The following is a 14104-nucleotide window of genomic DNA, read 5'->3' as shown; positions in this document are numbered from 1 at the left end:
CCCCCAAAACCCCCCCAAACCCCTGAACCCCCAAACTCCTCCAAACCCCCCTCGAACCCCAACCCCCCCCAACCTCACCCCCCCTGAACCCCAAACCCCCCCCGAACCCCCAACCCCCCCTCACCGGCCCAGCCCTCGTCGTTCTCCTGGTCCAGCTCGTCAAACTCCTTCAGCTCGTCCTGTTTCAACACGGGGGGGCGGCCGGGGGGGGGCGGGGGGGCCTGGGGGCCGCGCGCCCGCGGGAACCTGCAGGGGGGGGGGGGCGTCAGTGACCCCAAAACCCCCAAAAACCCCCCAAAAACCCCCCCAAAACCCCCCCAAACTCACCTCTGCGCGTCAGGGTAGCGATAGGTCCCGTAGGGCGGGGGGAACGGCAAATACGGGGGGTACATCTATGGGGGGGGGGGGGCACAAATTAAAAGGGGGGGGTCTGTAATTATGGGGGAACCCCCCGGGGAGGACATGGGGGTGACTTGGGGTTATTTGGGGTCACTGGGGGGGTTTAGGACCCTGGGGGTTATTTGGGGTCACTGGGGGGGTTTGGGACCCTGGGGGTTATTTGGGGTCACTGGGGGTTTAGGACCCTGGGGGTTATTTGGGGTCACTGGGGGGGGTTTGGGACCCTGGCGGTTATTTGGGGTCACTGGGGGGGCTCTGGGACCCTGGGGGTTATTTGGGGTCATTGGGGGGGGGTTTAGGACCCTGGGGGTTATTTGGGGTCACTGGGGGGGGTTTGGGACCCTGGGGGTTATTTGGGGTCACTGGGGGGGTTTAGGACCCTGGGGGTTATTTGGGGTCACTGGGGATTTAGGACCCTGGGGGTTATTTGGGGTCACTGGGGGGGGTTTGGGACGCTGGGGGTTATTTGGGGTCACTGGGGGGGGGTTTGGGACGCTGGGGGTTATTTGGGGTCACTGGGGGGTTTGGGACCCTGGGGGTTATTTGGGGTCACTGGGGGGGGGTTTGGGACCCTGGGGGTTATTTGGGGTCACTGGGGGGGGGTTTAGGACCCTGGGGGTTATTTGGGGTCACTGGGGGGGGGTTTAGGACCCTGGGGGTTATTTGGGGTCACTGGGGGGGGGGGTTTGGGACCCTGGGGGTCACGGGGGGGTCAGTACTCACGAAGGGCGGCATCACCCCGCGGTACGGGGGAAAGTGGGGGGGGCCGGGGGGGTTGAGCCCCCCGGATTCGGGCGGCGCGTCCTCGGCCCCGCGCGCGTCCCGCCAGCCGCCCCCTGGGAACCAGGACGGGGGGGTTCTGTGGGGCAGCCCCGACCCGGGGGGCGCCCCCAATCCATGGTGTCCCCCCCAATCCATGGGGCAGCCCCCAACCCATAGTATCCCCCCCAATCCATGGGATGCTCCCAATCTATGGGACGCCCCCAAACCATAGAGCGCCCCCCAACCAGTGTCCCTCCCAATCCATGGGGCACCCCCCAATCCATAGGGCCCCCCCAATCCATAGGGCAGCCCCACTCCCTGGTGCTCCCCAATCTATGGTGCCCCCCCAATCCCGGGGACACCCCCAATCCCTGGGACACCCCCAATCCCTGGGACACCCCCAATCCATAGGGCCCCCCCAATCCATAGGGCCCCCCCAATCCATAGGGCCCCCCCACTCCCTCGTGTCCCCCCAATCCATGGTGTCCCCCCAATCCATGGTGTCCCCCCACTCCCTGGTGACCCCCAATCCACGGGGCCCCCCCAATCCATGAGGCACCCCCAATCCATGGGGCACCCCCAATCCATGGTGTCCCCCCCAATCCATGTGACACCCCCACTCCCTGGGACACCCCCAATCCATAGGGCCTCCCCAATCCATAGGGCCTCCCCAATCCATAGGACACCCCCACTCCATGGTGCCCCCCCTAAGCCATGAGGCCCCCCCAATCCCTGGGGCACCCCCAGTCCATGGGGCACCCCCAAATCCCTGGTACCCCCCCAATCCATGTGACACCCCCAATCCCTGGTGCCCCCCAATCCATAGTGTCCCCCCCAATCCATGGGGCACCCCCACTCCCTGCTGCCCCCCAATCCCTGGTGTCCCCCAAGCCCTGCTGCCCCCCAATCCACAGGACAACCCCACTCCCTGGGGGGGCCCAATCCCTGGGGGCCCCAAATCCATGGCACACCCCCACTCCTTGGTGTCCCCAATCCATGGGACACCCCCACTCCCCGGTGTCCCCCCCAATCCCCGGTGCCCCCCATCTGTGGGTCCCCCCCCCACTCCCCGGTCCCCCCCCCATGTGCGGGGTCTCACCCAGACGACGCGCCAGCAGCGTCCCACTCCCAGCACCCCCACTCCCCGGTGCCCCCCCCAATCCATAGAGCCCCCCCACCCGTGGGTCCCCCCCGGGTCTCACCGGGGGGGCGGGGGCTCGGTGCGCGCCCAGACGACGCGCCGGCAGCGTCCCGCGCGGGGCCGCCCCTCCCCCGCTCGCCGGCCGCCCCCAGGCTGGGAAACTCCTCCCGCGAGAATCGCGCCGGCAGGATCGGGCCCCGCGCGCCTGGGGGGGGCACACGGGGGGGGGGTGAGGGACCCCCACCCGGCCGGGGGGGTCCCCGAGGTGTGGGGCGCACAATACGGGGTGGGGGGGTTTTACCATCGCCGGGGGTAGCGCTGGTTTGCGCCCAGGACTTTGCTGCGCTTGGCGTGGGGGGGGTCTGCGGGGGGGGAAAAGGGGGGTTAGGGGTGAAACGGGGGGTCACAGGGGGGTTTTGGGGGTCAGCACCCACCTCGGGGGTCGCGGGGCCCCGTTTGGTCGCGGGGGCGCCCGCAGGCGTCTGCGAATCCGGCGGCGACGGCGACGGCGGCGGGGGAGGGGCGGAGGGCTCGGAACTGCAAACGGGGGGGGGACAGGGGGGGTTAGGACCCTGGGGGTTATTTGGGGTCACTGGGGGGTTTGGGACCCTGGGGGTTATTTGGGGTCACTGGGGGGTCTGGGACCATGGGGGGTATTGGGGGTCACGGGACCATAGGGGTTATTGGGGGTCACTGGGGGTTATTTGGGATCATGGGGGAGTCTGGGACCCTGGGGGTTATTTGGGGTCACCGGGGGGGCTCTGGGGCCCTGGGGGGGTCACTGGGGACAGGGGGGTGTTGGGGGGACATGGGGGAGATGGGGGGATACGGGGACATGGGAATATGGGTGGGCTTTAGGACCCTGGGGACACCTGGGGGTTATTTGGGGTCACTGGGGGGGGGTTTAGGACCCTGCAGGGGTCCAGGAGGGTCCTGGGGGGTTTTGGGGCTTCAGGAGAGTCCTGGAGGGGGGGTCAGGGGGGTTTCGGGGTTTGGGAGAGTCCTGGGGGGGTTCAGGAGGGTTTTGGGGGGTCAGGAGAGTCCTGGGGGGTTCAGGTGGGTCCAGGGGGGGTTGGGTGGGTTTGGGGGGTTCAGGAGGGTTTTGGGGGGGGGGGGTTCAGGAGGGTTCGGGGGGGGTTTGGGGGTTCAGGAGGGTGCAGGGGGGGGTTCAGGTGGGTCCTGGGGGGGGTTGGGTGGGTTTGGGAGGTTCAGGGGGTTTTGGGGGGGGGGGTTCAGGAGGGTTCGGGGGGTTTTGGGGGTCAGGAGGGTGCGGGGGGGGGTTCAGGTGGGTTTTGGGGGTTCAGGAGGGTCCTGGGGGGGTCAGCTGGGTTCAGGGGGGTCTTGGGGGTTCAGGGGGGTTTTGGGGGGTCACCTCCTGTGCTCGGGGGGCTCCTGCCGGCTGGCCCATCCCGAGCCGTCGCGCGGCACCAGCGCCACGTTGGGGTCGTTGCCCCTGTTCTCGGCCTTCAGGCTGGGCAGGTTGGCGGGGGGGGGGCATGCGCCGCGCGGCCACCTTGCCCAGGCTCTGCAGCCCATGCCGGGGGGGGGCTGCGGGCAGGGGGGGGTCAGGGGGCGCCCCCTTCACCCCCGTCAGTGCTCGGGGGACCCCAAAATCCCCCCCATAGAACCACCCCCACCTTGCCCAGGCTCTGCAGCCCATGCCGGGGGGGGGGCTGCGGGCAGGGGGGGTCAGGGGGCGCCCCCTTCACCCCCCGTCAGTGCTCGGGGGGCCCCAATATCCCCCATAGAACAACCCCTCATCGTCCACAGACTCTTTAATCCCATAACCGCCCCCCCCACTTTAATTTATTTGGGGGGGCCCAAAATCCCCCCCTAGAACCACCCCCCCTTCCCCAGGTTCTTTAACCCCATGACCCCCCCCAGCTCTAATTTATTTGGGGGGGCCAAATCCCCTCCATAAAACCACCCCCCCCACCCCCGCCAAGGCTCTTTAACCCCATGACCCCCCCCACCAGCTCTAATTATTTGGGGGGGCCCAAAATCCCCCCATAGATCCACCCCCCACACACCTTCCCCAGGTTCCTAAAACCCCCCAGAGTCCCCCTGGGTCCTAATGCCCCTTCAGAGCCCCCCCATTTATCCCCAAGCTCCCCTGGGTCCTAAACCCCCCCCCAGAGTCCCCCTGGGTCCTAATGCCCCCCCAGAAACCCCCAAATTTATCCCCAACCTCCCCCTGGGTCCTAAAACCCCCCTCAGGTCCCAAACACCCCAGGGCCTCCCTGGGTCCTAATGCCCCCCCCAGCACCCCCACATTTATCCCCAAGCTCCCCTGGGTCCTAACGCCCCCCCCAGAGCCCCCAAATGTATCCCCCAGCTCTCCAGGGTCCTAAAGCCCCCCCAGAGCACCCAGGGTCCTAAACCCCCCCCAGAAGAGCCTCCAGGGTCCTAAAGCCCCACCAGGGCCCCCACGTTTATCCCCAAGTTCCCCTGGGTCCTAAACCCCCCCCTCAGGTCCTAAAACACCCCCCCAGAGCCCCCCTGGGTCCTATTGCCCCCCCCAGAGCCCCCCAGGGCCTCCCTGGTCCTAAAGCCCCTCCAAGGGTCCCCAAATGTATCCCCAAGCTCCCCTGGGTCCTAAAACCCCCCCAGAGCATCCAGGGTCCTAACCCCCCCCCTCAGGTCCTAAACCCCCCAGAGCCCCTGGGTCCTAATGCCCCCCCAGAACCCCCACATTCATCCCCAAACTCCCCAGGGTCCTAAAGCCCCCCAGAGCCCCCCTGGGTCCTAATGCCCCCCAGAGCCCCCACATTCATCCCCAAACTCCCCAGGGTCCTAAAGCCCCCCAGAGCCCCCCTGGGTCCTAATGCCCCCCAGAGCCCCCACATTCATCCCCAAACTCCCCAGGGTCCTGCACCCCCAGAGCCCCCCTGGGTCCTAATGCCCCCCCCAGAGCCCCCACATTTACCCCCAAGCTCTCCGGGGTCCTAAAGCCCCCCCAGAGCCCCCCCTGGGTCCTAAAGCCCCCCCCTCAGGATCCCCACATTTATCCCCAAGCTCCCCTGGGTCCTAAACCCCCCCCAGAGCCCCTGGGTCCTAATGCTGCCCCAGAACCGCCACATTTATCCCCAAGCCCCCCCTGGGTCCTAAGGCCCCCCCAGAGCCCCCAAATTTATCCCCAGCCACCCCCTGGGTCCTAAAACGCCCCTCAGGTCCTAAAGCCCCCCCAGGGCCCCCACATTTATCCCCCAGCTCCCCTGGGTCCTAAACCCCCCCAGAGCCCCCTGGGTCCTAATGCCCCCAGAACCCCCACATTTACCTCCAAGCTCCCCCTGGGTCCTAAAACCCCCCCAGAGCACCCAGGGGTCCTAAACCCCCCCCAGAAAAGCCTCCAGGGTCCTAAAGCCCCCCCAGGTCCCCACATTTACCCCCAACCCCCCCTCAGGTCCTAAACCCCCCAGAGCCCCCCTGGGTCCTAATGCCCCCCAGAGGCCCCACATTCATCCCCAAGCCCCCCAGGTCCTACACGCCCCCCCCTCCCAGAGCCCCCACATTCATCCCCCAGCTCTCCTGGGTCCTAAAGCCCCCCAGGGCCTCCCTGGGTCCTAAAAGCCCCCCCAGGGTCCCCACATTTACCCCCAAGTCCCCCTGGGTCCTAAAGCCCCCTCAGGTCCTAAACCCCCCCAGAGCCCCCTGGGTCCTAAAGCCCCCCCAGAACCCCCACATTTACCCCCAACCTCCCCCTGGGTCCTAAAATCCCCCTCAGGTCCTACCCACCCCCACCAGGGCCCCCACATTTATCCCCAAGCTCCTCCAGGTCCTAAAACCCCCCAGAGCCCCCACACTTATCCCCAAGCCCCCCTGGATCCTAATGCCCCCCCAGGATCCCCACATTTATCCCCAAGCCCCCCTGGGTCCTAAACCCCCCCCCAGAGCCCCCCCTGGGTCCTAAGGCCCCCCCAGAGCCCCAAATTTATCCCCAGCCACCCCCTGGGTCCTAAAACCCCCCCTCAGGTCCTAAAGACCCCCAGGGTCCCCACATTCATGCCCCAGCTCTCCAGGGTCCTAAAGCCCCCCCCAGGGCCCCCACATTTATCCCCACGCTCCCCTGGGTCCTAAACCCCCCCCAGAGCCCCCTGGGTCCTAATGCCCCCCCCAGAGCCCCCACATTTACCCCCAAGCTCCCCTGGGTCCTAAAACCCCCCTCAGGTCCCAAACCCCCCCAGAGCCTCCCGGGTCCTAATGCCCCCCCAGAACCCCCACATTTACCTCCAAGCTCCCCCTGGGTGCTAAAACCCCCCCCAGAGCCCCCAGGGTCCTAAACCCCCCCAGAAAAGCCTCCAGGGTCCTAAAGCCCCCCAGGGTCCCCACATTTACCCCCAACCCCCCCTCAGGTCCTAAACCCCCCAGAGCCCCCCTGGGTCCTAATGCCCCCTAGAGCCCCCACATTTACCCCCAAGCCCCCCTGGGTCCTAAAACCCCCCTCACGTCCTAAACCCCCAGAGCCCCTGGGTCCTAATGCCCCCCAGAACCCCCACATTCATCCCCAAACTCCCCAGGGTCCTAAAGCCCCTCCTGGAGCCTCCAGGGTCTAAAGCTCCCCCAGAGCCCCCACACTCATCCCCCAGCTCCCCTGGGTCCTAAAGCCCCCCCAGAGCCCCCCTGGGTCCTAATGCCCCCCAGAACCCCCACATTTATCCCCAGGCTCCCCTGGGTCCTGCACCCCCCCCAGCTCCCCCGTGTGGCCCCCCCAGCCCCTCCCCCACCGCGGGGGGTGTCCCGCTGCCCGCCCGGTCGGGGGGATCCCGGCGCCGCTCTCACCGTTGGGCCGCGGCGGCTCCAGCGGCCGCCCGCGGTAGCTCTCACTGAGGCTCAGGCAGGCGTAGCGCCGGCCGTCCCTGCCCCGCGCCGCCGGCCGATCGCTCATCGCGCCGCATCGGCGCCGGCCGCCCCTCCTGGGGACACGGGGCGGGATGAACCGGGGACGGGCCGGGGGGGAACCGGGGGGGGAACCGGGGGGTGAACCGGGGGGTGAACCGGGGGGTGAACCGGGGGGGGCAGGAGGCCGCCGCTGCCAAGATGGCGGCGGGTGAGGTGAACACGGCTGGGGGGGGGGTGGGAATCCGGGGCCGCCGCCGCTCGGAGCCGCCGCCCCCCGCCTCGATACCCACCTGGCCGCCCCGGGCGGGCTCCGCGCTCACCGGATGCGGCCGCAGCGGGGCCGGCCGGGGCCGGCGGGCGGCGGATGGAGGCGGATTCCGTCCGCCCCCCCCGCCCAGGCCCGTCCCGCCGGGTTTCCCCCCTCAGCGCGTCAACGGCCGCTGGGGCCCCGCGCGCCTGCGCCAACGGCCGAGCGAGGGGGCGTGGCCGGCGCGCACCGCACGCTGATTGGTGGGCGGGGAGGCGAGAGCACGCCCACCCCGCGTTCTCATTGGTGCGCGGCGCCGCGAGGACACGCCCCCGTTGCCCCGTGCGCTGCGGACGCGACCATAGTGACGGGGGGGGGGGTTCCCCCCCCCCATTCCGCAGGGTGGAGCGGCCCGCGGCGCGGCCCCGCCCTCCCGGAACGTCATTCCGCTCCCGGCCAATCGGAGCGGGCGCCGCTTTCGGATTGGACGGGCGGGGATTTGGCACCGCCTCCGCCGGCGGTCGCCATGGCAACCGTGCTCCCGTGGCAACCGCCGGGCTCCCGTAGCAACCGGCCCCGCCCCCCGTTCCCATGGCAACGGCGGCTGCGCGCACCTCCCCCCCCCCCCACACACACCCCGGACGCCTGGGTCCTTCCCCGAACGCCTGGGTCCCCGTTTCGCTCCCCGCCCCCCCGCGCCCCGTTTTTGGGCCTTCCAGGTACCGGGGGGGGGGGGGAGGATGTGGGGAGCTCTGCCGAGAACCAAAGGGACCCAGGCGTCCGGGCCCCCCCCCACAGGGGACCCAGGCGTCCGGGCCCCATAGCGCAGCGCCCCCCCCACCCCCCAACTTCCCGGCAGCGCCCACGGGTGACCCAGATGTGGGGCCAGGACGCCTGGGTCCCTCCCGAACTCCTGGGTCCCCCCCGAACTCCTGGGTCCCCTCCCGAACTCCTGGGTCCCCTCCCGAACTCCTGGTCCCTCCCGAACTCCTGGGTCCCCCCCGAACTCCTGGGTCCCCCCCGGACTCCTGGGTCCCCCCCGAACTCCTGGGTCCCTCCCGAACTCCTGGGTCCCCCTCCGGACTCCTGGGTCCCTCCCGAACTCCTGGGTCCCCCCCGAACTCCTGGGTCCCTCCCGAACTCCTGGGTCCCTCCTGAACTCCTGGGTCCCCCCCGAACTCCTGGGTCCCTTGGGGCACTCCTGGGTCCTCCCGGAACGCCTGGGTCCCCCCGAATGCCTGGGTCCCCTCCCGAACTCCTGGGTCCCTCCCGGACTCCTGGGTCCCTCCCGAACTCCTGGGTCCCCCGAAACTCCTCGGGATCCCCCTGGGCTTTCCCCCCAAACTTCCCCCCGGGGGCGGGGGGAGCCCAGAGGGGACCCAGGCGTCCGGGAGGGACCCCGGCGTCCGGGCCGCTTCCTCCCCCGCCCGTAACGGCCGAAACGCCCCAAAACTTCCCCAAAGTTTCCGTTTTATTGAGGTTTTTCCGCCCCGACAATAAATAAAAACCGGAATAAATTACCCGCCGGCCCCGAAACCGCCGCGTTCCGCCCCAAAAATACATAAATAGCGCAATAAATAACGCCCCCGGTCGCCGTTCACTCTGGTCCCTACTGACGGCCCCAAATCTCAGGGTTTTATGCTCCTATTGCTGCTGTTCACTCTGGTCCCTACTGACCACCCCAATCCCACAATTATTAACCTTGTTCACTCTGGTCCCTACTGATGGCTCCATGTCTTCTGGCCCTGCCTGTTCACTCTGGTCCCTACTGACCCCCCCAAACCACCTTTTGCTTCCATTCCTGTTCACTCTGGTCCCTACTGACCACCCCAATCTCACAACCGTTAACCTTGTTCACTCTGGTCCCTACTGACCCCCCAAAACCCACCTTTTGCTTCCACTCCTGTTCACTCTGGTCCCTACTGATGGCTCCATGTCTCCTGGCCCCACTGAGGCCTCTCTGGCCCTGCCTGTTCACTCTGGTCCCTACTGACCACCCCCAAAATCACTTTGTTGTCCCATTCCTGCTGTTCACTCTGGTCCCTACTGACCACCCCAATCTCACCACCATCACACTTATTCACTCTGGTCCCTACTGACCCCCCAAAAACCACCTTTTGCTCCTGTTCCTGTTCACTCTGGTCCCTACTGATCACCCCAATTTCACCACCGTTACACTTGTTCACTCTGGTCCCTACTGGTCATGTCAATCTCACAACCATTAACCTTGTTCACTCTGGTCCCTACTGACACCCCAATTTCACCACCATTATACTTGTTCACTCTGGTCCCTACTGACCCTCCAATCTCACAGCATTTATACTTGTTCACTCTGGTCCCTACTGACCCCCCCAAACCACCTTTTCCTTTCATTCCTGTTCACTCTGGTCCCTACTGACCACCCCAATCTCACAACCGTTAACCTTGTTCACTCTGGTCCCTACTGATGGCTCCATGTCTTCTGGCCCTGCCTGTTCACTCTGGTCCCTACTGACCCCCCAAACCACCTTTTGCTTTCATTCCTGTTCACTCTGGTCCCTACTGACCACCCCAATTCCACCACCATTAACCTTGTTCACTCTGGTCCCTACTGACCCCCAAACCACCTTTTCCTCCCGCTCCACTTCACTCTGCCCCCTCCCCACCCCCCCCCCCGCCCCCCCCCACCCCTCCCCCCTCAATCCACCCCCACCACCCCAAAATACGCCCCCCCCCCGCCGTGCAGGTCCAGGAACTCCCCGGCCGTGGCCGTGGCCGCCAGCTGGTCCCCGCGGCGCAGCTGGAAAACGGCGCCTTGGTAGAGCGACTCGAACCAGACGCCGTGTTCACTCTGGTCCCTACTGAGGGGGCGCCGGCGCCGCCCCCCCCGGCAGACGGAGCGCGCGGCGCGGAGCAGCGGCACGTCCCGTGGATATTCCTGCGAGAAGCGCGACACCCAGAGGCGCAGGGGGGGGCCGGGGGGGGCGCGGGGGGGGGCAGGGCCCCCCCTGGAAGGCGGCGGCGGCGTAGACGAAGTAGAGCCCGTCGCGCGGCACCACCAGCCGGTTGCCGGACAGACGGACGCCGTTGCGCATCAGCGCCGGAGCCACCGACGAGTCCCAGCGCAGGGAACCCCCCGACGGGGACGCCGAGGCTGCGGGACGGCGGGGGTTAACGGGTTAACGGGGGTTAATGGGGGTTAACGAGGGGGGGGAGCTGGGGGAGCCCCCGGGGCCACGTGGGGCTGGATGGGAAACCCCAGGGTCCTAAAGTCCCCCCCCCAGTGACCCCAAATAACCCCCAGGGTCCCAAACCCCCCCAGTGACCCCAAATAACCCCCAGGGTCCTAAACCCCCCCAGTGACCCCAAATAACCCCCAGGGTCCCAAACCCCCAGTGACCCCAAATAACCCCCAGGGTCCCAAACCCCCCCCAGTGACCCCAAATAACCCCCAGGGTCCTAAACCCCCCCCAGTGACCCCAAATAACCCCCAGGGTCCTAAACCCCCCCAGTGACCCCAAATAACCCCCAGGGTCCCAAACCCCCAGTGACCCCAAATAACCCCAGGGTCCCAAACCCCCCAGTGACCCCAAACAACCCCCAGGGGTCCCAAACCCCCCCCCGTGACCCCAAATAACCCCCAGGGTCCCAAACCCCCAGTGACCCCAAATAACCCCCAGGGTCCCAAACCCCCCAGTGACCCCAAATAACCCCCAGGTGTCCCCAGGGTCCTAAAGTCCCCCCATATCCCCCCAATGTCCCCATATCCCCCCTGTCCCCCAATGTCCCCCCAATGTCCCCATATCCCCCCTGTCCCCACAATGTCCCCATGACCCCGAATAACCCCCAGGTGTCCCCAGGGTCCTAGAGCCCCCCCCATGTCCCACTGTCCCCATATCCCCCAATGTCCCCCTGTCTGCCAACGTCCCCATGTCCCCCCCATGTCCCAGTGACCCCCAGGGTCCCAGAGCCCCCCCAGTGACCCCAACTCATGTCCCCATGTCCCTCCATATCCCAGTGCCCCCCATATCCCCAGTGCCCCCCATGTCCCCAGTGCCCCCCATGTCCCCCCATGTCCCAGTGACCCCTGGGGTCCTAGTGCCCCCAGTGACCCCGAGTCCCGTCCCCATGTCCCTCTGTCTGTCCCCCCCGTCTGTCCCCGTGTCCGTCTGTCACTCACCCACGACATGCGCAGCCGGTTTGTCCCCACGCGGCGCCTGCAGCAGCTCCAGCCGCCCCGGCTGCCCCACTGCGGATGGACATGGGACATGGGACATGGGGACAGGGGGACAGGGGGACAGGGGACATGGGACATGGGGACATCGGGGGGATATGGGGGACATGGGGACATGGGGACATGGGGACAGGGGACAGGGGGACAGGGGACATGGGGACAGGGGGACATGGGGACAGGGGGACATGGGGACATGGGACATGGGGACAGGGGACAGGGGGACAGGGGGACAGGGGGACATGGGACATGGGACATGGGGACAGGGGACATGGGGACAGGGGACATGGGGACATGGGGACATGGGACAGGGGACATGGGGACATGGGGACAGGGGACATGGGGACAGGGGGACAGGGGGACAGGGGGACAGGGGGACAGGGGGACATGGGACATGGGACATGGGGACAGGGGACATGGGGACATGGGGACATGGGACAGGGGGACATCGGGGGGATATGGGGGACATGGGGACATGGGGACAGGGGGACATTGGGGGGATATGGGGGACATGGGGACATGGGGACAGGGGGACATGGGGGGCATTGGGGACATCAGGGGGATATGGGGGACATGGGGACATGGGGGACATGGGGACATGGGGGGACATGGGACATGGGGACATGGGACATGGGGACATGGGGGACATGGGGACACGGGGGGACACGGGGGGACACGGGGGGACATGGGGTCTCGGGTGACTCACCCAGTGGCGCTGGTGTCACCGTCGGGGCGTCCGTGGGGTCCTGGGGGGGAAAATGGGTCAGAGGGACAAACGGACACGGGGGGACATGGGGACAGGAGTCGGGGTCACTGGGACATGGGGACATTGAGGACACGGGGGGACATGGGACAGACAGAGGGACATGGGACAGACGGGGGGACACAGGGGGGACATGGGACAGACAGAGGGACATGGGACAGACGGGGGGACACAGGGGGACATGGGGACAGACAGAGGGACACGGGGGGACATGGGGGGACACAGGGACATGGGGACAGACAGGGGGACAGACGGGGGGATATGGGGACAGACAGAGGGACACGGGGGGACATGGGGGGACACGGGGATATGGGGACAGACAGGAGGACACGAGGACAGACGGGGACATGGGGGGACATGGGCGTCATAGGGACAGACAGGGGACGTGGGGACAGACAGAGGGACATGGGGGGACATGGGGGGACATGGGGACATGGGGGGACATGGGGACAGACGGAGGGACATGGGGGATATGGGGGGATAGGGGGACAGACAGGTGGACATGGGACAGACAGAGGGACACGGGGGGACATGGGGACAGACAGAGGGACACGGGACAGACAGAGGGACACGGGCGGATACGGGGGGACACGGGGACAGACGGGGGGATATGGGGGGGTACGGGGACAGACAGAGGGACATGGGGGCACACGGGGGGACATGGGACAGACATGGGGACAGACAGGGGGTTATGGGGGGACATGAGGACAGACAGGGGGACACGGGGGGCACCCGGGACAGACAGACAGACGGACAGACGGACGGGTCCGTACCGCGGGGACGGTGACCCAAATGACCCCCAGGGCCACGGTGACGGTGACGCCGAGCGCGACGGTGACAGCGGCGGCCGCCGAGAGCGCGGGGGGGAGCACGCGCCCATCGCTGCCGCCCCCCGGCAGCGCGCGCCTTTATGGGACCCAGGCGTCCGGGGAACCCCCGCCCCCACCCCCCCGGAGGGACCCAGGCGTCCGGGGAACCCCCACCCCCCCGGAGGGACCCAGGCGTCCGGGGAGCCCCCACCCCCCCGGGAGGGACCCAGGCGTCCGGGGAGCCCCCACCCCCCCCGCCGTGATTCACGCGGCTGAGTCGGGAACTGGCGGGGGAGGGGGGAGGGGGCGGATGTGGGCGGGGGGGGCCCCGAAAAACGGAACCGGGAGACTGGAAACTGCGGAAAGGGGGGGGGGGACCCGAAAGTGCGGGGGGGGGACCCGGGGGGGTGATCGGCCCCACGTGACCCCCGGACCCAGAACTGAGACCCCAGACCCACAGCTGACCCCCCTCACCCTATAATTGACCCCCCCAGCCCCATAACTGACCCCCCCAGCCCCATAACTGACCCCCCCAGAGACCCCCCGACCTAAAACTGACCCCCCAAGTGACCCCCAGACCCATAACTGACCCCCCAGGTGACCCCCAGACCCACAACTGTCCTAAAATCCCCCCCAAAGGTTCCCCCTGGGTCCTAAAACCCCCCAGACCCCCCAAACTGTCCCCAAAGGTCCCCCCTGGGTCCTAAAATCCCCCCTCACTCTATAACTGACCCCCCCAGCCCCATAACTGACCCCCCAGCCCCCAAACTGACCCCCCAAGTGACCCCCAGACCCAGAACTGACCCCCCCAGCCCCATAACTGACCCCCCAGGTGACCCCCAGCCCCATAACTGACCCCCCCAGCCCCATAACTGACCCCCCAAGTGACCCCCAGACCCAAAACTGACCCCCCCAGCCCCATAACTGACCCCCC

General features: G+C 67.4%; 1 protein-coding gene and 1 long non-coding RNA gene across 2 annotated transcripts; both read right to left on the bottom strand.

Moving 5' to 3' along the window:
- Window positions 1–124: 124 nt before the first annotated feature.
- LOC309452275 (protein PRRC2A-like) lies at window positions 125–7215 on the bottom strand (the record flags this gene model as incomplete). Its single annotated transcript, XM_082076934.1, has 8 exons — window positions 7082–7215; window positions 3675–3850; window positions 2737–2839; window positions 2604–2664; window positions 2364–2507; window positions 1123–1235; window positions 328–392; window positions 125–246 (listed from the first exon to the last, which is right to left on the bottom strand). Coding segments are annotated over exons 2-8 (772 nt in total), but the record flags the coding sequence as incomplete, so codon positions are not given.
- A 1623-nt stretch (window positions 7216–8838) lies between these two features.
- Window positions 8839–10035, bottom strand: LOC309452276. Its single transcript, XR_014186501.1, has 2 exons — window positions 9290–10035; window positions 8839–9245 (listed from the first exon to the last, which is right to left on the bottom strand). It is a non-coding gene; the product is annotated as an uncharacterized lncRNA (long non-coding RNA).
- Window positions 10036–14104: the final 4069 nt, after the last annotated feature.

Source organism: Streptopelia decaocto, assembly GCF_964273445.1.
Source record: "Streptopelia decaocto genome assembly, contig: HAP1_SCAFFOLD_2316, whole genome shotgun sequence".
In the NCBI taxonomy this organism is placed as follows: domain Eukaryota; kingdom Metazoa; phylum Chordata; class Aves; order Columbiformes; family Columbidae; genus Streptopelia; species Streptopelia decaocto.
This window is presented reverse-complemented; position numbering and strand designations above follow the sequence as displayed.